At 43.5% G+C, this 24,813-nt stretch overlaps 1 protein-coding gene and 1 pseudogene across 5 annotated transcripts in view; one reads left to right on the forward strand and one right to left on the reverse strand.

Annotated features, from left to right (window-relative positions):
• Window positions 1–3,262, reverse strand: part of LOC109390320 (ras-related protein Rab-11B-like) — a 10,842-nt pseudogene extending 7,580 nt beyond the window's left edge.
• PRPSAP2 (phosphoribosyl pyrophosphate synthetase associated protein 2) overlaps window positions 3,007–24,813 on the forward strand; it is a 56,485-nt gene continuing 34,678 nt past the window's right edge. Inside the window, exons 1-6 of one of the 5 annotated variants that reach the window (XM_019656740.1) lie at window positions 3,007–3,208; window positions 17,248–17,343; window positions 17,588–17,737; window positions 18,693–18,745; window positions 21,662–21,728; window positions 24,271–24,443. In XM_019656740.1, coding sequence (XP_019512285.1) covers window positions 17,619–17,737; window positions 18,693–18,745; window positions 21,662–21,728; window positions 24,271–24,443 — 412 coding nt within the window. In that variant the 5' untranslated portion in view covers window positions 3,007–3,208; window positions 17,248–17,343; window positions 17,588–17,618. The other 4 variants (XM_019656742.1, XM_019656741.1, XM_019656744.1 and 1 more) reach the window with 4 other exon arrangements.

Consider the following 24,813-nt stretch of genomic DNA (forward strand, 5'->3'; position numbering starts at 1 on the left):
CAAAAGGACAGCAACTTGTCTGTTCCCCTTCCCCCAATTCCCCAGTGCTGTTCCCATCCCCCAATTCCCCAATAAAAATCTTTTAAAAAATTAAAAATAAAATAAAAATAAAAATAACGTGTTATCTGAAACACAGTAAAGTGAAACACAGTAAAACGAGGTATGCCTGAATAATTCTGTGCTACTGCTCACTTCCTTTTCACCAAGGGGGGTAATTCTGAGGTCACTCATTTTACAGACATTTCTAAAGTGCCATACTTGTAACAGGCAATGTGTTGGGTACGGGGAAACAGTGGTCAGCAGAATAGGCCTGCCTGCATGGGGATATTTATAAAATAATCATTCAAATAAATACATAATTAGCATTAGCAATTATAAGCTTAATGAAGGAAAAGTACATGAAATAGGGATTTTGGGGGTGGGGGATGGAGGAGTGGTTTAGGGAAGGCTGGAAAATGACAATACAGCTGAGATGTACTTTAAATAGGAGTTGATGGGGGAGAGGACTGCAGAAGGAAGTGCATTCCTGAAAGCAGGAACAGCATGTGCAAAGGCCCTATCGTTCAGGGATGGAGGACCAGGCTGGTGAGAAAAAACAATGAAAAGTGAGAAGGGGGAGAACATGCAGGCCTCTGGGAATGATAGAAACCCAATCCACACTGGCTTCAGAGGATGGAAGGGAGAAATTTATTGGCTCCCATAATTGCGAAGTCCAGAGACCTACTGACTTCAGATTCAGCTTAAACTCAATTAGGCCCCTCTATATTCCCCCGTCTCTCTTCCTCTCTCAGCATCTCTCTCAGAGATTCCCCTCCAGGTACCCTGACAGCAGCTGCAACAGAACGGAACCTAGAGCTACCACTCCACACTCTGCTGGAAATTGTGTCTCCTCCCCTCCAGTTGGCACCTTGAAGAGAATCAGAGAGCAGAGAGGGATGAGCTCCTCTGATTGGTCAGATCCGGTCACATGCCAACATGTGGCGCGAAGGGTGGAGCCAATGCCAGCAAAAAAACGGGGAGGCGGTGTAGGTCCGGGGTTAGATCAGAGTGCGGAAGTGAAGTCGACCCAATGAGGTCCGCTGGGAAAGGATTGTTTTGTTACGTGAATTCATCAGTGGGCTTGCGGTTCTTGCAAAGTTGTCAGGCAAAGTAACTGTCTCAGGGCCGGCCGAGTGGCGCGATGGTTAAGAACTGGCTTGGGATGCTAGAGTGCCCCGGTTCGGATCCCACATATGAGGGCCAGTGACACTGCCCTCTACAGCTAAGATGCTGAATAACAGCTCAACCTGGAGCTGGGCTGCCGTGAGTCGCCGGCGACGGCGTAGGCTGCAGCCCCTGTGGCAGTGGGTTGCCATGGGCTACTGTGTGTAGCCAGCAGCCAGCGTGAGCGGCCAGCAGCCAGCGTGAGCGGCCAGCAGCCGCAGTGAGCGGCCGTCCAGAAGCCGGCGACTGATCTGCCTCGCCCGGGAAGAGCGCAATGATGGTGCCAACTTGGGCCAGTGAAGCAACATCCTCCACAACTAGACTGAAGAACAAAAGGACAGCAACTTGTCTGTTCCCCTTCCCCCAATTCCCCAGCGCTGTTCCCATCCCCCGATTCCCCAATAAAAATCTTAAAAAAAAAAAAAAGGTAACTGTCTCAAATGACTCCATTATGAGTTTATAATTCATATATTGAGATGCTTGTATTCCTCTATGGTAACATAAGAGATTGGACAATGAGGACTGGCTGCATCTGACTAGTTGCAACCACCAATGAGTTATTTCATGCCTCACTCTTGTGAAAAGTCTAAAATAGAATTGGAGATGCGTCCTATATAGAGATTAATTTAGTGCAGACATTTTTGTCTGGACTGAAATTCTTGTCCACTTTGTCACTGGGCTAGTTGATTGATGTTGGTGTCTCAGTTCCCACAACTACTAAAATGGAGATAATAATAATAGCTACCTCATACTCTTTATTTTTATTTTTTTTAAAAGATTTTATTAGGTAATTGGGGGAGGGGAATAGCATTGGGGAATCGGGGAAGGGGAGCAGACAAGTTGTTGTCGTTTTGTTCTTCAGTCTAGTTGAGGAGGACGTTGCTTCACTGACCCATGTTGGTATTATCATTGCACTCTTCCCGGGTGAGGCAGTTCGGTCACTGGCCTCTGGATGGCCGCTTATGGCAGCTCTTGGCAGCTCACACCAGCTGCCGGCTGCTCACGCTGGCTGCCGGCCACACACAGTAGCTTTACAGCAGCCCACTGCAGCAGGGGCTGCAGCCTATGCCGTCGCTGGCTACTCATGGCAGCCCAGCTCCAGGTTGCGCTGTGGTTTACCATCTTAGCTGTAGAGGGCAGTGTCACTTGCCCTCATGTGGGATCTGAACCCGGGCCCTGCTGATCAGAGCTGGTGTCCCAAGCCAGCTCTTAACCAACGCGCCACTGGGCCAGCCCAACCTACCTTATACTCTTGTTAGGTTAATAGATGGTAAGCACTTAAGAGGACCTGGCCTGACACATGGTAAGTGCTACATACGTGTTTGCTGTTGTTACGTTATAAATATAATTAAGGTTAAACACATACTTAAATTATAAAGAATTCAGGCAGTGGATACCAAAGCACATTCTTTTATAATAAAAGGAGAAAGGGCAACAAAACAAACTAAAAATTGAGCTTTACTATGTGCCAGGAACTGCTAAAAGCTCTGCAGGTGTTCTCACTAAATTCTCACAACAATCCTAAAAGATGAGAGGCTCTATCATCTCCGTTTTTCAGAAGAGGAAATTGAGGCTCAGAGAGCTGAAATGACTTTGCCCAAAGTTACAGGCCAGTAAAACCTTGCACCCAGACATCTGTAATTCCAAACATCCTACTCAGGGCACACTCCTATTCCTGGAAACCCGCCTCTCGCTTTCACAGGGACCCCAGAGCTAGCAGCATCCTGGGGCTCACCCCTCCCACACAAGGTCAGGCCGGAAAGACACTCAACTTTCCCCCAGTGGGCCACGCCCACAGCCCTGAGCCAGGTGCCTTGGCCTTCCCAGCTCCTGGGCCCCGCCCCTGCCCCGCCCCTGCCCGGCCCACACGCCTCGTAGTCGCGGCGGACGCCTTACTTGCGCATGGAGTCGCCATTTTGCTCCTAGAGACGTTGCCTGGAGACCTGGTCCTTTCTTCCTTCGGCAGCGGAGGCTGCGGCGGGGCCGGGGCTGGGGTCGGGGCCAGGTAGGCGGGCGGGGGCCAGCGACGAGTGGCGGCGCGGACCGGCGGGCCCCGCATTGCGGGGTGCAGGTGCAAGGGGCGGGGAGCCCCGTGGCGCCGGCTGGCTGATGGGTCGAGGTCCCTGGGCGGCGGCTAGCGGGTGCAACCGGGGGACCCCGGCCTCACCCCCACAGCTGCCCTCTCCCTTCCTCCCTCTTCTCCCGTCCGGGTCCGCGGGGCCCGAGCCTGCCGCGGGACCTGCGGGGCTCCCTCCTCCAGACGCCGTTGGGAGTCGAGCCCTCGTTATGGGACCTACGGCTGGGTAGCTCAGAAGAGAAGCCTCAGAGCCGGCCATCACCGATCCCCAATCTGACAGAGCCCCTAATTTTAATTTGACTGGCCCTGCTAGTCGCGGACATTTCTTTACCCCCAAAACGATGTTTTTATTTCACTCAGAACTCACCCAAGAGGTTGAGGGAGGACTTTGATGTAATTTTTAGATATTCTACTTTAAAATGTTTTGTCCCAATATATTACATTGGTGATAAAAATCCCCCACCCCCCCACCCATCTTAGTATTGGTGCAGTTTGGATGTTTACCTTTTGTAAGGAATAAGGAAATGCGGAATGGGAATTTGGGACGTGAGAAAGTGTGATTTGTAATGTTTAAAAATTTAAATGCACAAATAAAAATAATTCACGTTATGAACCCCACTAAATAATTCCCCTCTTTTTGTCTGTATTCCTATCCTGCCTGGGACTATACATACCATTATTACACAGTTTTGAGTAGACGCAATTCTGCTGTTATTCACTTAACATGAGTACTTTTGCATAGTCCCAGATATTTACCATTTTTAAAAATCTTGATTGTATATTTAGAGTGTTACTTAATTAGCCCATTGTAGAACCTTTCCATATGTCCAGCGTCCTTTTCAACCTTTCGGTGATCATTATGGAGCATATAGTTTTTTCTTTCCTTGGGATAAATTCCCAAATAGGAAATGCTGAATTAAAGTTATGTGTTCTTTCTTTGGTACTTGATAGAAATTGTTTTTCAAACAAGGCATATCTACAATAACCTTTTTTCAAAATCTGGATATTTGTCCAATTCCACTAATCATAATGCGGAATTCAGCGGGGCGTCAAATCATTTTTGTTGTTGGGAAACAGGCTGTGCAGCCTGCTGTTTGTTTAACAAATCAGACTGACTGGGATAATGTCTGCTGCTTAGAGACCATGCAGCTCCAGTAAGTTTCTTCATCTCCAGGCTTCACTTCCCCCATGTTTCAAATGGGTCTACTTCTAGTACCTGCTTTATTGAGTTGTAAGAATTCAGAGCCCTCAGAAAATGGTATTAGCCATAAGAAATCGTTCTGATGGAGAAAAGAGCAAAGTGCCTGGGATCACAGAGGCATGGAAGATTAATTCAATTTAGGTTTTGCCATTCTAATTCTCTTCAATACTGATATAAAAAAGGCACATTTTCTTTGAAGCATATCACTAGTAAAAATAATTCTTTATACTTTATGATGCCTTTAAGTTTGCAAACTACTTTCAATTCCATTTATTAATTGTTGCAGTTGTGTGAATTCAGGCTTTATTCAACAGACATTTGTTATTTAACAAACATTTGTTGAGCCGCTACCACCTGCCAGGTGCTGTTTGAGGCACTGGGTATACAGCAGAGAATATAATAGTAAAAGTATCTCTGCTGTTCTGGACCTTAAATTCTGGTGGGAGAAACTGTTTTTACCAGGTGTCCATGTTGTCAGGAAGGGAAAGGCTGAGGCCTGTGAGGCCAAGTGACATGCCCAAGGCCTGGTAAACAGTAAACTGTTGAAGGCAAACTGAAGTCTTCACATTCCTAATCTAGCCATCTTTAGATAGAAGGTATTTATTTACACAGGGACCACTTTAGAGGGAAAGCAACACGATTGCAAGCCTTCCTCATCTGAAATATGGATGGGTGATTTTGAAATGATTGCTAGCATGTCCAAAACAAGTGGTTTTTCAGTGTGGTTTCATTCATGAGACTGAACAGATTGTAAAATCTCATTCAAAGAGGAGTATGATTTGCTTTTTGAAAGGTGCTGAGATTCTCTGAAAAGGGTGTGTTTTCATATGTGTTATAAATAGTTCTCACACATTCTAAAGTAAATTTAGGAAAATGAAAAAGCAACTGTAGTTTATGTGGAGAAAAATGGGAGTGGTCTCTGTGTGTGTGTGTGTGATTTTTTTTTTTTGGTATTTTTTTATTATTAGTTTCAGGTGTACAAAAGACTGTAATAGTTATACATTTCAGCCCTCACAAAGCGATAACTCCCCGCCCCCAATCTGTTGCCACTCTGACATCATATATCTATTACAATTCAATGGACTCTATTCCCTATACTATGCAATTTGTATTTCTTAATGCCTTCACCTTTTTCACGCTGTCCCCAACCCATTCCTATCTATCACGCTGATCGACCTATCTGGCACCATACCGAGTTATTGCAATATTGTTGACTGTATTCCTTATGCTATACCCTACATCCGCATGACTACTGAATGACAACAAATTTGTACTTTTTTTTTTTGAAGATTTTTTTTTTTTAATTGGGGAATTAGGGGATGGGAACAGACAAGTTGCTGTCCTTTGTTCTTCAGTCTAGTTGTGGAGGATGTTGCTTCACTGGCCCAAGTTGGCACCATCATTGTGCTCTTCCCGGGCGAGGCAGATCAGTCGCCGGCTTCTGGATGGCCGCTCACAGCAGCTGCTGGCTACACACGGTAGCCCATGGCAACCCACTGCAGCAGGGGCTGCAGCCTACACCGTCGCCGGCGACTCCGGCGACTCGTGGCAGCTTAGCTCCAGATTGAGCTGTTGTTCAGCATCTTAGCTGTAGAGGGCAGTGTCACTGGCCCTCATATGTGGGATCCGAACTGGGGCCCTCTGGCATCCCAAGCCAGCTCTTAACCAAAGGGCCACTACGGCTGGCCCAAATTTGTACTTTTTAATACCTTCCCTTTTCACCCATCCTTAACCCCCCCCCTCCCATCTTAAAGAAGTCTCTTTAAGATTCCTTGTAATACTGGTTGGTAGTGATGAACTCCAGCTTTTTCTTGTCTGGGAAGCTCCGTATCTGTCCTAAAATTCTAAATGACAGCCTTGCTGGTAAAGCAATCTTGGTTGTATGTCGTTGCTTTTCATCACTTGGAATATTTTCTGCCACTCCCTTTTTGCCTGCAAAGTTTCTGTGGAGAAATCAGCTGATAGTCTTATGGGGGCTCCCTTGTAGGTAACTAACTGCTTTTCTCTTGCTGCTTTTAAGATTGTCTCTTTGTATTTAACCTTTGGCATTTTAATTATGATGTGTCTTGGTGTTGGCCTCTTTGCATGTATCTTGTTTGGGACTCTCTGTGCTGGGAAGCTACTTTTAAAGTAGTTTTTTTTAATGTGATTCTCTTTTAAAAATTTATATTCCAGTTACAGTGGACATACAATCTTATGTGAGTTTCAGGTGTACAACATAGTGATTGGACATTTATATGCCTTATGAAGTAATCACCCCTAAAAGTCTAGTACCCATCTGATACTAGTTATTCCAATATTATTGATTGATTATATTCCCTATGCTGTACTTTATATCCCCATGACTATTTTAATAACTGGCAGTTTGTACATCTTAATCCCTTTCACTTTTCTCACCCATCCCGCCAAGCCCTTTCTATCTGGCAACCACCAATTTGTTCTCTGTATCTATGAGTTTGTTTCTGTTTTGTTTGTTCGTTTATTTTGTTCCTTAGATTCCACATGTAACTGAAATCATGCTATTTGTCTTTCTCTGTCTGACTCTTTTCACTTAATATAATACCCTCTGTCCATCTCTGTTGCAAATGGCAAGATTTCATTCTTTTTTATGGTTGAGTAATATTTCATTGTATATATGTACCACTTTTTTTTTTTAAGATTTTATTGAGGAATTGGGGGAGGGGAACAGCATTGGGGAATTGGGGAAGGGGAATAGACAAGTTGCTGTCCTTTTGTTCTTCAGTCTAGTTATGGAAGGATGCAGCTTCACTGACCCATGTTGGTATTATCATTGCACTCTTCCTGGGTGAGGCAGATTGGTCACCAGTCACTGGACAGCTGCTCACAGCGGCTCTTGGCAGCTCATGCCAGCTGCCAGCCGCTCACACTGGCTGCCAGCCACTCACGGTAGCTTTACAGCAGCCCACTGCAGCAGGGGCTGCAGCCTACGTCATCGCTGGCGACTCACTGCAGCCCAGCTCCAGGTTGAGCTGTTGTTCACCATCTTAGCTGTAGAGGGCACAGCGTCACCGGCCCTAATGTGGGATCTGAACCGGGGTCCTCTGCTCAGAGCTGGCGTACCAAGCCAGCTCTTACCCAATGCACCACTCGGCCAGCCCTATGTACCACTTCTTTATCCATTCACCTATCGATGGACAATTAAGTTGCTTTCATATCTTGGCTATTGTAAATAATGTTGCAGTGAACATAGGTATGCATGTATTTTTTCAAATTAGTGTTTTGGATTTCTCTGGATAAGTACCCAAAAGTGGAAGTGCTGTCTGATTTGGTAGTTCTATTTTTAATTTTTTGAGGAATCTCCATACTGTTTTCCATAGTGGCTGAACCAATTTGCAATCCCACCAACAGTGCATGAGAGTTCCCTTTTCCCCATAGCCTCACCAATACTTAATTGTTTGTTGCTTTATTGATGATGGCCATTCTGACAGGTGTGAGGTGGTATTGCATTGTGGTTTTTATTTGCATTTGTCTGATGATTAGTGATGTAGAACATATTTTCATATGTCTATTGGCCATCTCTATGTCCTCTTTGGAGAAATGCCCATTTTTAAAATCGGATTTTTTTGGTGTTGAGTTGTATGAGGTTTTTTTTTTTTTTTTTTTAATAAATTTTGGATATTAGCCCCTTATCAGATGTGTCATTGGCAAATATCTTTTCCCATTCAGTAGGACGTCTTTGTTTTGTTGATGGTTTCCTTTGCTGTGAAAAAAATTTCTAGTTTGATGTAGTCCCATTTGTTTATTTTTCTTTTGTTTATCTTGCCCGAGGAAATATATCAGTAAAAATATTACTAAGGGTAATGTCTCCAAGTTTACTACTTCCTATATATTTTTTTTAGGAGTTTTGTGGTTTCGGGTCTTACATTTAAGTTTTTAATCCATTTTGAGTTGATTCTTTTTTTTTTTAATTGGGGAATTGGGGGATGGGAACAGCGCTGGGGAATTTGGGGAAGGGGAACAGACAAGTTGCTGTCCTTTTGTTCTTCAGTCTAGTTGTGGAGGACATTGCTTCACTGGCCCAAGTTGGCACCATCATTGCACTCTTCCCGGGCGAGGCAGATCAGTCGCCGGCTTCTGGACGGCCGCTCACTGCGGCTGCTGGCCGCTCACGCTGGCTGCTGGCTACACACGGTAGCCCATGGCAACCCACTGCAGCAGGGGCTGCAGCCTACGCCGTCGCCGGCGACTCACAGCAGCCCAGCTCCAGGTCGAGCTGTTGTTCAGCATCTTAGCTGTAGAGGGCAGTGTCACTGGCCCTCATATATGGGATCCGAACTGGGGCCCTCTGGCGTCCCAAGCCAGCTCTTAACCAACACACCACTCGGCCGGCCCTTGAGTCGATTTTTGTATGTGGCATAAGGAGGTGGTCCAGTTTCATTTTTTTGCATGTATCTGTCCAGTTTTCCCAGCACCATTTATTAAATAGACTGTCTTTATCCCAGTGTAAATTCTTGCTTCCTCTGTCATAGATTAAATGACCATATAGACAGGGATTTATTTCTGGGCTCTCTATTCTGTTCCATTGATCGATGTGTCAGTTTTTATGTCAGTACCAAGCTGTTTGATTACTATAGCCTTGTAGTATAGTTTAATATCAGGTAGCATGTTACCTCCAATTTTTTTCTTCTTTCTCAATATTGCTTTGGCTATTTGGGGCTTTTGTGGTTCCATATAAGTTTTAGGATTATTTGTTCTAGTTCTGTGAGAATGCCAGTGTTATTTTGATAGGGATTGCATTGAATCTGTAGATTGCTTTGGGTTGTATGGACATTTTTTTTCTTTTTAAGATTTTATAGGGGAATTGGGGGAGGGGCACAGCACTGGGGAATTGGGGGAAGGGGAACAGACGTTGCTGTCGTTTTGTTCTTAAGTCTAGTTGTGGAGGACGTTGCTTCACTGGCCCATGTTGGTATTATCATTGCCCTCTTCCTGGGTGAAGCAGATCAGTCGCCGGCCCCTGGACGGTCACTCACGGCGGCTCTTGACAGCTCACATTGGCTGCCAGCCTCTCACACTGGCTGCCAGCCACACATGGTAGCTTATGGCAGCCCACTGCAGCAGGGGCTGCAGCCTATGCCATCGCCGGCGACTCATGGCAGTCCAGCTCCAGGTCAACAACAGCCCAGCTGTTGTTCACCATCTTAGCTGTAGAGGGCAGTGTCACTGGCCTTCATGTGAGATCTGAACTGGGGCCCTGCTGCTCAGAGCTAGCGTCCCAAGCCAGCTCTTAACCAATACGCCACTCGGTAGGGCAGCTCAGCAGCAGCTCAGTTCGGGCGCAGCTCACTGGCCCATGTGGGAATCGAACTGGCGACCCTGTTGCTCAGAGCTCACGCTCTTAACCAAATGAGCCACTAGGCCGGCCCCTGGGTCATTGTGTTTTCATTTTCATTTGTCTCAAGCTGTCTTTTCATTTCCTTGATCGCATTGTTGACCCGTTCATTGTTTAATAGTATGTTATTTAGGCTCCATATGTTTGTATTTTTTAGTTTTCTTCTTGTAATTGATTTCTAGTTTCATACCATTGTGATCAGAGAAGATGCTTGGTATAATTTAAGTCTTAAATTTATTGAGACTTGTTTTGTGGCCTGTTATGTGGTCTATCCTGGAAATATTCCTTGTGCACTTGAAAAGAATGTATATTCTGCTACTTTTGGGTAAAATGTCCTAAAAATATCAATTAAGTTCATCTGGCCTAATGTGTCGTTTAAGGCCACTGTTTCCTTGTTGATTTCCCGTTTGGATGATCTATCCATTGATGTCAGTGGGGTGTAAAAATCCCCTAATATCATTGTCTACTGTCAATCTCTCCCTTTATGTGTGTCACTATTTGCCTTATATATTTAGATGTTCCTATGTTGGGTGTGTAAATATTTACAAGAGTTATATCCTCTTGTTGGTTGAATTCCTTTATCTTTATGAAATGCCCTTCTTTGTCTCTTGTTACAGCTTTTGTTTTAAAGTCTATCTTGTCTGATTGCTACTCAGCTTTTTTTGTTTGTTTCCATTTGCATGAAATATATTTTTCCATCCTTTTACTTTTAGTCTGTGTATGTCTTTGGATCTGAAGTGGGTCTCTTGTAGGCAGCATATGTATGGATCTTGTTTTTTTACTCATTCAACCCTCCTATGTCTTTTGATTGGAGCATTTAGTCCATTTACATTTAAAGTAATTGATAGGTATGTAGTTATTGCCATTTTATTAATTGTTTTCTGATTGTTTTTGTTCCTTATTATTTTGCTTTCTAATCTTGTATGTGGATGACTTTCTATATTGTTATGTATGGGTTCTTTTCTCTTTATTTCTTGTATACCTTTTATGGATTTTTGGTTTATGGTTACCATGTGTTTCATATATACCAAGCTATGTTTATAGCAGTCTATTTGAAGTTGATGATCTTAAGTTTGAACACATTCTAAAATCACTACAATATTTACTCAACCCTCTTATGTTTATGTTTTTGTCATTATGTTTTACTTATTTTGTGTTTGTCCTTTAATTTGTTGTAATTACACAATGATTTTCTACTTTTGTCTTTTAACCTTTGTGCTGGCTTTATAGTTGGTTGATCTACTGCTTTTACTGTTTGCCTTTGTCAGTTAGAATTTTTTTATTTCCTGTATTTTCTTATTCATATTTTTGGTCTTTTCTTCTTAAAGAAGTTTCTTTAACATTTCTTGTAATACTGGTTTGGTGGTGATGAACTCCTCTAGCTCTTTCTTGTCTGAGAAGCTCTTTATCTCTCTATTCTAAATGTTAGCCTTGCTGGGTAGCGTAACCTTTGTTGTAGGTCCTTGCTTTTCATCACTTTGAATATTTCATGCCAATTTCTTCTGGCCTGAAAAGTTTCTATTGAGAAACCAGCTGACAGTATTATGGGAGTTCCCTTGTAGGTAACTAACTGCTTTTCTTTTGCTGTTTTTAAGATTCTCTCTTTGTCTTTAACCTTTGATATTTTAATTGTGATATGCCTTGGTATGGGTCTCTTTGGGATCATCTTGTTTGGGACTCTCTACACTTCCTGGATTTGTATGTTTATTTCCTTTCCCAGGTTAGGTATTATTTCTTCAAATAGGTTTTCAATCCCTTGTGCTCTCTTCTCCTTCTGATTCTCCTATAATGTGAATGTTGGTACACTTGGTATTTTCCCAGAGGTCCCTTAAACTATTCTTTTTTTTTTTTTTTTTTGATTTTTTTTCCCTTTTTGCTGTTCTGATTAGGTGTTTTCCATTATTTTGTCTTGCAAATCACCAGTTCAATGCTCTGCTTCATCTAATCTGTTGTTTCCCTGTAATGTATTCTTCATTTCTGACTGGTTCTTTTTTATGTTTTCTATTTCTTTGCTGAAGTTCTTATTCAGTTCATCTATTCTTCCCCTGAGTTCATTGAACATCCTTATAACCAGTATTTTGAACTCTGTATCTGGTAGATTGCTTGTCTCCATTTCATTCAGTTCTTTTTCTGGAGTTTTGTCTTGTTCTTTCATTTGGACATGTTTCTTTGTGTCCTCATTTTGGCTGACTCCCTGTGTTTGTTTCTATGTATTAGGTAGATCTGGTATGTTTCCTAGTCTTGGCAGAATAGCCTTATGTAGAAGGTGTCTTCTGGGGCCTGGTGGCGCAGTATCCCTGGTCACTTGAGCCAGGTGCTCCAGAGTTTTCCCCTGTGTGGGTTGTATGTGCCCTCCTTTTGTAGCTGAGTCTCGATTGCTATTAGTACATCAGTGGGTGTGGTTGACTCTCAGGTTGACTGGCTGTGAGAGCTGACCATGACTATAGCAGACAAAGTGTTGTATAGGGGCTGACCTTACGGAGTGGGAGTCAACTTTAGCAATCCTCTGGTGCCAGCCAAGCCTGCCCTTTAGGTGTCTCGTTTGTGGAGCTGGTTGGGTTGTGTTCTGGTGCAGTCTGAAGCCAGCCACCAGGTTTGTTGGTCTGGAGCCTCTTGGGAGGGACTCTGATGCAGGTAAGCTCAGTCGTCACTTGTGCCAGGCTTGGGGCCTCTTGATGGGAGCTACAAAGTGATCTGTGGTTGGTTGCTACTTGTGCTGGGCTTGGGGGCACTTCGACGAGGCTGTGCTGTAGTTCGAGGCCAGCTGCCACTTGTGCAGGGCTTGCGACCCTTTAATGGGCACCATGATGTGAACTGAGGCCAGGCGCTGCTTATGCCAGGCTTTGGGCCACCTCATGGGAGTTACACTTCAAGTTGAGACCGGTTGTCACTTGTGCTGGGCTTAGGGCTGCTTAGCTAGAGCTGCAAGGCACAGCAATTCCGGCTGATGCTTGTTTGGGATTTGTGGACCTCTCAGAGATTCTCGGAAAGTCCACAGTATGAGCTGAGGCAGGCTGCTTGTGTAGAGGAGCTGCTGGAGGAGGCTTGGGGCAGGCCTGCAATAGGTTGGGGCGGGGTCTTGGAATCACCACAGTGGGGCAAACAGTGTTAGCCAGGTTAATGGAGAGCACAGATTTGGTGCCCCCCTTCACCTGCTGGCTGTGTGGAGGGAGAATTCAACAGGACCAATGGTGCCTGCCAGCACTTCCATCCCCAGAATTGCTCTGACCTCTGTTCCTCCAGCTCTTACCCTGAAGTTAGTCAATTCAGTTCTTCCCCGTACATATGTCTCAGCACATTTTGAGGTGCTGCCCTTGTGCTGGAGCTTAGAGTGAGTGGGTTTGTGAGCAAATGAGTCTGTGCACAGGCTCTTTAAGAGAAGGTCCTCTGCCTCTAACAACACTTTGTTTTTCTTGGACGCAGTCCCTGCTGGTTTTCACAGACAGGTATTATGGGGACTCTTTTTCCCGGCACTGATTCCTCGGGTTGAGGAGCCCAGTGTGGAGCTAGGACCCCTTACTCTTAAGTGGGGACCTCCACATCTGAGATACCCCTCCCGATTCTTAATCACCACACTATGGGTACACATATCTATAATCCGTTCTGTATCTCTGCGCCTACCAGTCTCCATGTGGCTTCTTTATATCCTTAGTTATAGGAATTATGTTCAGCCAGGCTTCCGGTGGTTCTCAATAATGGTTTTTCTATACTTTAATTGTAATTTTGATGTGGTCATGGGAGGAGGCATGCACAGCATTTACCTACTCTGCCATCGCGACTGGAAGTCTGGGAGCGTTCTCTTTACTCTTCATTTCGCACTAAAGCCTATGCTAATGAACCTTCTGCCAGCCCCATCCTGGTGATTATCACCAGGATAATCTGAGGATAATCTTTAAAACTCACTTTTCTTGCAGTTTGGTAAATAGCACAACTTGAATTTCAACAGGAGAAAGAAGAACTAAAACTAGTTACAGCCCTTATGTTTGAACAACTTGTGAAATGAATAGTCACAGAATATGACTATTGATAACCATTTCCAATTGGACTCCCTGCCTGTGTTATTTTGAGGGTGGATTAGGTTAGGTTTTGATTATAGAAACCTAATATCTGAAGCCTGGAACTTTAGAGAGGACAGTCAGACTGATGAAGGGCATTTAAACTATGAAAATGTGGAAAGGCTCCAATAAGGAAATATCCTGGAGAAGAGAATACACAGAGACAAGACAGCCATTTAGAGATAGGTTGAGGACTGTCCTATGACAAAGAAACTTGATATTTCCTATAAATCTTGACTGGAAATCTGGAAGTATTCTCTTGACTTCATTTCGCACTAAAGTCTATGCTAATGAACCTTCTGCCAGCCCCATCCTGGTGATTATCATGTTTCTGAGGATAAAATCTTTAAGGACCAGTGCATGGAGGCTACAGGGAGAGGAATCTATTTTTTTTAAGATTTTATTGGGGCAGGGGAACAGCACTGGGGAATCGGGAAAGGGGAACAGATAAGTTGCTGTCCTTTTGTTCTTCAGTCTAGTTGTGGAGGATGTCGTTTCACTGGCCTATGTTGGTATTATCATTACGTTCTTCCCGAGTGAGGCAGGCGCTTGCCAGCCATTGGACGGCTGCTCACTGCAGCTCATGGCAGCTCCTGAAAGCTCACGCCAGCTGCCAGCCAGCCCCACTGCACCCTGTGCTGTCGTCAGCAACTCACAGCAGCCCAGCTCCAGGTCGAGCGGTTGTTCACCATCTTAGCTGTAGAGGGCACAGTGTCACTGGCCCACATGTGGGATCCGAACTGGGGCCCTGCTGCTCAGAGCTAGCGTCCCAAGCCAACTCCTAACCAACGTGCCACTCCGCCGGCCCGGGGAGAGGACTCTTAGTGTGTTCTAAAGAAGAATTTGGAATGGATGGGCTCTCAGGCTGTGGGTGTTAGGCTCTTGGGGCTGTTCAAGCACCTGGAATGGTTCCTTGGCAGGAGTCCTATAGTTGGGCCAAATTACCTCTAAGATTTCTTCCTACCCCTCAGGTACTTTCATTCTAAGTCTTCCAAGTCCTCTTAAAAACACTGTTAAACTTTAGGAGCTTTGTGTTTGAAGATTGGGGGGTTTGTAAAATGATGGCCACCCATGAGTATTACTGTACTTGTTTGGTAGGTAACCAAGATACTACAGGTTGATTCATATGTAACTTCATTTACCACGCATGCCCTGTATGTGGGGCACTGTGTTAAGTGCTATACAGAAATTAGTTTTACAGTAATCTTGTAAGGTCAGTATTCATAGCTGTATGGATGAGGGAACTGAGGCTAAGTGAAGTTAAGTAACTTATGCAAGGCCTCGCAGTGAGTTAAGGGGAAGTAGGAGCCAAGATGCAAACGTGAGTTTGACTCCAAAGCTTGTGTTTGTAACTATAGGAGAATGAGTTTTGTTTTTGTTTCCTTTTCCAGACCTGTACCTTCTATTCCTGAACACAGAAATATATTGGTTGAGAACACACCTAAGATCTCTCCCAACTCTTGAGTACTGATAAGCAAATGTTCTTTCTTTCATTTATAACAGCCACTCTGCGCCACACTATGCTGTACAGCAGGGGTCAGCAACTTTTTCTGTAGAGGGCTGGATAATAACCGTTTTAGGCTCTGCAGCTTATACTCACCTCTACCATTGTATCCAGAGACAGTCTGTAAACAGTGAGTGTGGCTGTGTTCCGTTACAGTTTTTGTTACAGAAATAATCTTTGGAGGGACCTGATTTGGCCTATTGGCTGTGGTTTGCTGATTCTGCTCCAGAGCTCTTTTCCATGGTAGACACCAGTGGTCCTTTTTAGGGCTTTGCTGAGTTGTGCTTATGTTTCTGTTTGTGATTTGTAGGCTTTAGGTAAATCCATTGCGGTGTATACTTCCCAGTTTGGATCGCCCCTTTAGAGGTGCACTCTGTGGAAATGCATCCCCCTACCTTTCTGGTGCGACTATAATATGCGCTATCCCTGTGACCCAATTGCTCCCTTCCTGCAGTTCCTGCAGAGACATGCACATGGGCACAAGGAGGCCTTTTCAAGATGGTAACCTGCCAAATGTGGCATGTCTGTATCATGGAACACTGGCAGCAGTTTAAAAAGACAAGATGGGTCTCTATTTTCTAACCCTGGTTGTCAAAATTTATCATTTGGCAAAAAAGCAAATTATAGATAGATTTCTATAATACCTTTTTATGTAAGAAAAAATTTTTTTTTAAGATTTTATTGGGGAATTGGGGGAGGGAACAGCGTTGGGGAGTCGGGGAAGGGGAATAGACAAGTTGCTGTCGTTTTGTTCTTCAGTCTAGTTGTGGAGGATATCGCTTCACTGGCCCATGTTGGTATTGTGATCATTGCACTCGTCCCGGCTGAGGCAGATCAGACGCCGACCATTGGACAGCCGCTCACGGCTGCTTACAGCAGCTCTCGCTGGCTGCTGGACACTCATGCTAGCTGCCGGCCGCTCACAGCAGCCCACTGCAACCCACTGCAGCCTACGCCATCTCCGACCACTCACGGTAGCCCAGCTCCAGGTCGAGCTGTTGTTCATCATCTTAGCTATAGAGGGCGCAGCGTCACTGACCCATGTGGGATCTGAACTGGTGGCCCTGCTGCCCAGAGCTCACAATCCCAAGCCAACTCTTAACCACTCGGCCGGCCCAGGAATGTATTTTTTATACATACATTTTATGGGGGTCAAGTGTGTGAATGTGAAAAAAAGGCCTAATGGTGTCCATACCAAACTAGTAAGAACTGGGGAGGAGGGTGGAGAAGAGTGTGAGATTGGGGCCAGTGACTGTAGCCTTAATTATCATGTTTCTGGTTTTTGCTTTTTTTTAACAAGGAGAATGTATTTGTGCATTACTTGTGTAATTAAAATATAAGAATAACAGGAAAGATCTGCTTGGCTTCAGCCCTGTCATAATCTCCACCAGCCTTCCCAGAGCCATCCCAAGTAAACATACAACTGCAGAAGTGCAGTGGGCTTGCTGGGAAGGTGCCCTCACCCCCATGGCCCCCCATGGCCGTTGCATCCACTCAGCCCAGAGAGCAGAAAGTAGACGAGCACGTTCATGGCCAACGGGATTACAACGTCAGCTCCGATGACTTTCTTCTTGGGTACTGTTGCCTGTCATTTGGATGGTCATTTCACTTTTCTGCAAAGTTATTATATGGTCAACCTTGTGTTCCTGTTGATGAAAATGCAGATGACCAGGTCAGTTTTAGACACGACTCAGGGCATCTGAAAGGCAGCCGCAATGCCGGGGGAGGTGTTACGGTGAACAGATATTACAGGAAAAGCTGGGCAGAAATGGGTCATTTATTTCTTGTTTAAGGATCGATCAGTCCATGTCCTTGTTGCTAATGGCTCTGCCATTTTTCTGTGTGTTAATCCAGGAGGAATTTTGTTGTCAGAGAATAAAAGGAGGTTGTCCATAATTGACTTTAAGCAGCAAACAGTAAAGCACTGAGCTCTTCAGCTCCACCTTTCTTGTAAGTTTATCATTTATTCCCAGGTCATGAAAACTAATTAAATTATGATAACATATTTCCGTAAATTTGGAACCCTAAAATCTAAATGGACTTTTTATTTGTCTATATACATTTAGTATGAAAGACTCCGTTATGGTGAAAACTTATTTCCTTCAGCTGAAGTCATTTGCTGTTACGAAAAAAAATCTATTCAAGTGTATTTAATATCATATGGCAGTTTTTGATATATTTTATATCCTTCTAGACTCTGAGAATTGGAACACCAAGAAGGTTTGATGTTTTGTGTGGCGCCACCTGAATTAGAAACCAAGATGAACATAACCAAAGGAGGTCTGGTGTTGTTTTCAGCAAATTCTAATTCATCATGTATGGAGCTTTCAAAGAAAATTGCTGAGTGAGTTATAATCATACCATTAAAATCTGTATTCATTAGGTGACGTTTTAAATTTGATAGTCGGATTAGCACTGATTGTTAAACTTGAAATCAGGTATTGTATAGTTAATCTGCATATCATCTATATATAGTAAGGGCTCACCTTTTTTTAAACATGGTAACACCCTGCACATTCATTCAGCAGACATTTATTGAGTGCCTCAGGAGTGTTAGGGATTGTATTAGGTGCTACAATGTATAGAATTATTGAGTATAAAGAACAGTGAAGTGGATACTATGTGGAAATAGTCTATAGATTATAGTTCAGCATAATTTTAGTTATTTATTAAATAATATTGAACTCCTACTATGTACTAGGCCTTGATCTAGATATTAGAGGTTAACAATAAAGAGCTAGTCACGATCCTTCCTTCTTACATTTAGTGGTCCAGACAAGAACAAGTCAGCATAATAAACAAGATAATTTCAGATGGTGATAAACGTTATGAAAAAGCAGTGAAAGGAATGATGGGGGCAGGTTGTTCTGTTTTAGCTTGGGTGCTCAGGTACCTGTTAAACAGAGGGGATGATATGTGAGTTGAGAACCCTGAACTAGTCACTGAGTGAAGGTCTGGGGGCAGAGCCCTCCAGACAGAGTGAACAGCGGGTAAAGTCCCTGTGGTGTGCGGCAGAAGGCATTGTTGTGTCTGGGGAACATGGCTGGAGTGTAGAGAGCCCAAGGAAATGGTCAGTGAGGCCGGTGCCAGGGCTACATAGACCATATGGGGAAGACATGGGGCAGGGTGAGGTGAGAGGTTAGGTAAAGGAGTGACAGTACAACTTAATATTAACTTTAAGTTTTATGATAAGAATGCCTCTATTTCATTTTTATCAATTTATGAATCATCCTTAAATAGTAAAGATGTTTAGTCTGTTCTGTTACCTTTTCAGCTTTTTCCCCCTTTCTCTTCTCTAGGCGGCTGGGGGTGGAGTTGGGCAAAGTGCAGGTTTACCAGGAACCTAACAGAGGTGAGCTATCTTTGACATGCGCAATGTTGGTCTGTGTGCGGAATATGACGTACTGTCTCAGGTCTTCATCCTCCACACCTGAAACAGTTAGACTCATCATCCAGTTAGTTTCATTAGCAGGAAGTCAGGCAGGCAAGGTGGGTGAAAGTGGTGTTAACTCCCACTCATACCAGCTGGATACAGAGCCCTGGGGCAAGTCGCACCTGGGGGGCTTAGATCTCGCTGAATAAAAACTACGGAGATGCATAAACCAGTGGTCAACTGAATGGAAACATTAGCTCAGTTGTTGGTTGAATTTATATCCCTTAGGCAGGATGAGTAAATCTTGTGTGACCACAATATTAGTTGTTATTCTTTCCCTCTAGGTATGTTGTTATTCTTTCCCTCTAAACTGCTATGGGTTAGACATCATGAAATCTTGTTAAGAAATGCTTTTTGCACTGATGGTTGCTAGTTGGGAGGGGATGGGGATGAAGGAGAAGGGGAAGGGATGAGACAATATAATCTGGTAACTACAATATGGCCTCAGGGATAGAAAAGACAGTCTGAGGAATATAATCAATAATGCTGTAAATATTTTTTAGGGGGCCAGATGTACTCATGTCTTGTTAGGGAGACCACTTCATAGACGGTGTAGAGGCCTGACCACCACACTGTATATCTGAAGCTGATGTTGAATAATATTGTATGTCAACTATAATTATATATACATATAGTCATGGGATGTGGAGTAGAGTGTGGGAATGGAGTCAATGGAATTGTAATAGATATGTATGATATTGGGGGTGGGAGGGCAGTAGATGGGAGGAGAAGGGTTATCACTTTGTGAGGGGTGAAAAGGATAACTATCACTTTGTGAGGGGTGAAAAGGATAACTATAACTAAGCATTGTTTTGTACACCTGAAACTAAAAAAAAAAAAAAAATTGGCAACACTGTGTAGCTGTTTGAGGGCTCCGCTGTAAACATTTGATTGCTCAATTTGCATTCCTCTGCCCTCTGTCTTGACTTTCAGGCACTTTGAGATCAAGCCAAAAATAAAAATTAGTTCTTTTCCAGCTTAAAAAAAAAAGAAATGCTTTTTGCTAACTGATTTATGTCATTGCATAAACATCCCAAGTTGTAAAAGGCATGTATTATTTATGCTTTGTAATTTGAGGGTGGATTAGGTTAGGTTTCGATGACAGAAACCTAACAGCCCTTTGTCTTTCTCAGACACAATCCCCTCAGGTTTTCACATGTTATGTGAAATGTTATGGGGACTCCTTAGTAGTGGTGGATATTTTAAATTATTCTACTGGGGGCAATGGGCAGCTTGCATGGGCTTGAGAGTTAGACATCTTATTCTTGACAAGTTATTTAACCTTTCTAAACTGCAAATAATTAGGGCTGTTTGAGGATTAAATGGATAATTTGTGTTCCTAACACAGTTCTTGACACATGATAGGTACTCAGTAAATATTAGTTCCTTCTCCTTTTCCATGGTAGGATTTTATCAAATACTTAAATATTATGGGACTTACAAGAGACTTTGATGAAAAGGCACAAATTTTCTGCCATTACTGCCTCCTTTTTCCTGTCTCCCAAGTTGCCTCATGTGGGTTCAGTAGGAAAAAAGTGTAATTGAAGAAAATATGCCAGGAGAGTTGGGAGACGATGTTGCTGCCAAAGGGAATTGGATGATGTCCTTTGTCTAGCCTGGAAGGGAGCGCTAGCGGTGGGCAGCTCAGGGATAAGCTGGTCTGCTGCATTCCAGGTTCATGAGTGAGGGGAGAGAAAACACTTGGTGTCTGCTGGGAAGGAAGGAGGGAACTAGCATTTGTGGATTCCTTCCTATTACAGATTCTGAAAAACTGAGTTCAGGGATGATGTTAGCAGGTCCCAGAAATACTAGGGTCAAGATTTGAATCCAGATCTCTGTGACTCTAAAACTCATTTTCTTTCCATGGTGCCACATTCCTTTGTAAACACGTAATTTCCCCCCCCCCAATATTTTTAATGAAAATGCTCAAACATATAAAAAAGTTGAGAGAATAGTACAATGAACACCCATGTGTATCTCTACCACTTAGAGTCAATAGGTGATATTGTGCTGTGTGAATATGTATGTATAGAAGTGAGTTGCAGACATTAAGACACTTAACTTCTGAATACTTGATGATGTATCTCCTAAGAATAAGGACTTTAGCCTACATAAATACACTACCAATGTCACATTTAAAGATATTAATGCTAATTCTCTAATCATCTAATATCTAGTCTGTATTCAAATTTCCCTCGTTGTCCTAAAGAGCCTTTTATAGTTGGGGTTTTTTTTTTTTCCAGACTAGGATTCTTGGTTCAAGCAGTGTGTTTCTAATATCTCCTGAGTTTCTTTTATCTAGAACAATCCCTCACCTTTTCTTTTTTCTTCCCATGACGTTGACTTTTTGAAGAGGTTGTCTTGGGCCATTTTGGATTTGTCTAATTGTTTCATTGTGGCTGATTACAGCTTTTTGAGAGTAGGGATATTGGACTTATTTATCTTTACTCTCACATTATGATAACATTTTGTGCCTAATAAGTTCTTAATTGTTGCTGGTTGAGTGAATGAATATAAATTTCCTATAAAGATACTATGCTCAGAGTGGTACAGTGCTTACTGCTTATATACAAGAGAGAAGGGTAGGTCTACTGGTTTCAAGTCAGAAATGTAATTCCATCTTAAAGAGATCATGTAGCTGACCATGTTTAAAAGTGTGATTAATGGCAGTATGTTTGTTATCCTTTTGTAGCATCTAAAACCTAATCTGTTTTGTAATAGTTCCAGTTTCCATATTTTATAACATGGGGAATGATGCAATTATTTTGTGTGGTTTTGAAAATATAAATCATATGCTTTCTTTACCTCTCCCCTCTTATTTCCTTTTCCTGCCAGAAACAAGAGTACAAATTCAAGAGTCTGTGAGGGGAAAAGATGTTTTCATCATCCAAACTGTTTCAAAGTATGTACTTATCTAGCAGAAGTGTTACTGCTTTCTGGGTTTCAGTTTGGGCATGAGTGTTTAGAATAATAAAAGCTGGCTAGACAGGAAGAGTTAAGATAGTTTTAAAATTGGTATATCTTACTCTGCTAATTTTTCTGACTTCTCGCTGACTTTTATGTGGTCTTTCAGTGTTCTTGAAGGGTAGAAATAACCAATTACAGCATGCCCCCCCTTATCCATGGGGGATACGTTTCAAGACTCAGTGGATAGTAGTGAACCCTATATATACTGTGTTTTTCCGTATACACACATACCTGTGATAAAGTTTAATTTATAAATTAGGCACAGTAAGATTAGCAATAATAACTAATAATAAAATAGAACAATGATAATGATACACTGTAATAAAAGTTATGTGAATGTGGTGTCTCTCTCTCTCTCTCTCTCTCTCTGTCTCTCATAACTGATGATAACCAAGATGGCTTACTAAGTGACTGATGGGCAGGTGTCATATACAGCATGGATATGGGATGATTAACGTCCCAGGTGTGACACAGCAGGATGTCGGGAGATTTCATCATGCTACTCAGAATGACATGCAATTTAAAACTTAGGAATTGTTTATTTCTGAAATTTTCCACTTAATATTTTCCTCCTGTGGTTGACTGTGGGTAACAAACCACAGAAAGAGAAATAGAGGTTGGAGGGGGGTGCTACTGTGTTGGAGTAGAGGTTCTTGGTGGTAATCGAAGCCCCATTCACCCTCTAGTATCGGGGTGGAGAAATTGCGGAGCACAGAACCACGCTGCTTCTGGCTCCTTGGTGTTCGAAGTCCTTTTATCTCCCTAGAAACAATTGTGAGTCCATTTGGATAAGTAAGTGCACAGAGGTTGTGTGCGTTACCCAAGGGGATAGGTAGGCACCGAAGACCAAATTGGACTTAGAATTCAGGACCTCAGAAGGGTGGCTCTTGTAATCCTTCCTCTTTTCAAGTCCTTCTATTTCTTTCCTTTGGCTTATTTTTGTTTATTTCAACACATTATTCTGCCCTTTCCTTTTGTCAGCTTCTTATTCCTCTAGCCAAAGCCATCTCCTTAATCCTCCTTAATTTTGGAATAGGAGTGGACAGCCGAGAAGTGGGGGTGAGGGGCAGATCATGAAGGGGCTCTGGGAGCCATGGTAGGGCCATGGGCAGAATGGGAAACCATTTCTAGCTCTTGAGCAGTGGGCTGCATGACCTGACTTTCATTTAATATCTAGATGGATGCTGTATGGCCAGAGGACTGCAGAGGGACTGTGGGGGGTGGGCAGGGAGACCTGTGGTAGCAGTCTGTCATGGTCACCTGTGGGGCGAGAGTGGCAAGGCCCTAGTGCGGTAATGGTGTAGAGGGACACTAACTTTCTAGATGGGAGAGCAGTGAAGGATGCCTCTGAGGGTGTGTCGTGAGGAAACGGGGAACAGTATTGTTATCACCTGAGATGGCAAAGGTTTTATGATGAAGCCGACTTTTGGGGGCAAAGAGCAGTTCAGTTGGGACATGTTAAGTTTTGAGATGTCTTAACAGACATTCAAGTGGAATCGTCAAGTAGCAGTTGAATTTGTTAGACTGGAGGAGTTGAGAATCTTGCACTGGAGTTATAAATTTGAGAGTCACCAGCATTTATAAAACTGTGAAGTTAAATGAGAAGCCCAAGAGATGAGGGGAGATAGAAGGAGAAGAGGACAAATGAATGAGTGTTAGGACAAGAAGGTGGGGAGAAGAGGAACCAGCAAAAGAAACCAAGTAGGGCAGGGGGAGAGCCATTAGAATCCTGGAAGCCACATGAGTTGAGCGTAGCAGGGATCGGGTGAGCAGCCATGTGTGGTGCAGCCAGTGGGTCAGGAGAGAGAAGGACTGAGAATTGACGGTGTGACTCAGCCACACAGAGGTCACTGATGACCTGGATTGGAACGTGTTCAGGAGAGACTGAGAGTAGATGAATTGGAGATAACGAGTGTAGACAACTTACTTGAGGTGTGCTACACAGGGGAGCAAAGAAATGGGGCAATGGGGAAAGTGGTCATCAGTTGTTGATTTTAATGGGAGTAATAACCTTGCTTATAGGCTCATGGGTATGATCCAGGGGAGTGTAGTGACAAATTGATGATGTCGAGGGGGAGAATTGCTAGGCAATACCTCCTGGTAGGCAAGAGGGGGTGGGAATTCGTGTGTAATTTGGAAGGCTGATTGTAGAGTAACTTTGGTGTGGGAAATCCATCTTTCACTGATGGCTGAGGGCTGGCATGCTTGCAGGGTCCCCATCATGGCGTGGTGGGAGTCCGTGGAAGCTCTTTTCTGAGTTCTTCTCTCAGTGAAAAAGGAAGTAGGATCATTGGCTGAGAGGGAATGTGGGGGAGCTGAGGGAGGCCTGAGAAGAGAGGAGTTGTTTTCTTTTTTGTGCTTTGAGCCTTGAGCCTTGTAGAGGCATGAGGCGCACACTGCTGACACTTGGTTGGAGCAGGGCGATTTTATCAAGTGTCTTATGTTCCTTGCTGGGATTCCTATCTCTTGGGTCACAGGGACGTGAACACCACCATCATGGAGCTCCTGATTATGGTGTATGCATGTAAGACCTCCTGTGCCAAAAGCATCATTGGCGTGATTCCCTACTTCCCGTACAGCAAACAGTGCAAGATGAGAAAAAGGGGCTCCATTGTTTCCAAATTGCTGGCTTCAATGATGTGCAAAGCTGGTAAGGATGGCAGACTTTTGATAATTAATTGGAAGCCTGGGAGTTTTATTTTCACCTTAGTTATTGTAAAGCGTTTTTTTAACTAAATTAGAGTGCTGAACAGGTATAAATAGTGATACAGCTTTTAAAGATAATGAGAAAGCAGTGCAGAGAATTCTCCTGTTCCCAGCTCCTGAAACCACAAAGGTAACAAGAAGAACTTATTTTTTCCTAAGTCCTTTGTTTAAAAAATTATATTGGGGCTGGCCGCGTGGCACATTGGTTAAGAGCTGGCTTGGGACACCAGAGGGCCTCGGTTCGGATCCCACATATGAGGGCCAGTGACACTGCCCTCTACAGCTAAGATGCTGAACAACAGCTCAACCTGGAG

Source organism: Hipposideros armiger, unplaced genomic scaffold (assembly GCF_001890085.2).
Source record: "Hipposideros armiger isolate ML-2016 unplaced genomic scaffold, ASM189008v1 scaffold_264, whole genome shotgun sequence".
Taxonomy (NCBI): Eukaryota; Metazoa; Chordata; class Mammalia; order Chiroptera; family Hipposideridae; genus Hipposideros; species Hipposideros armiger.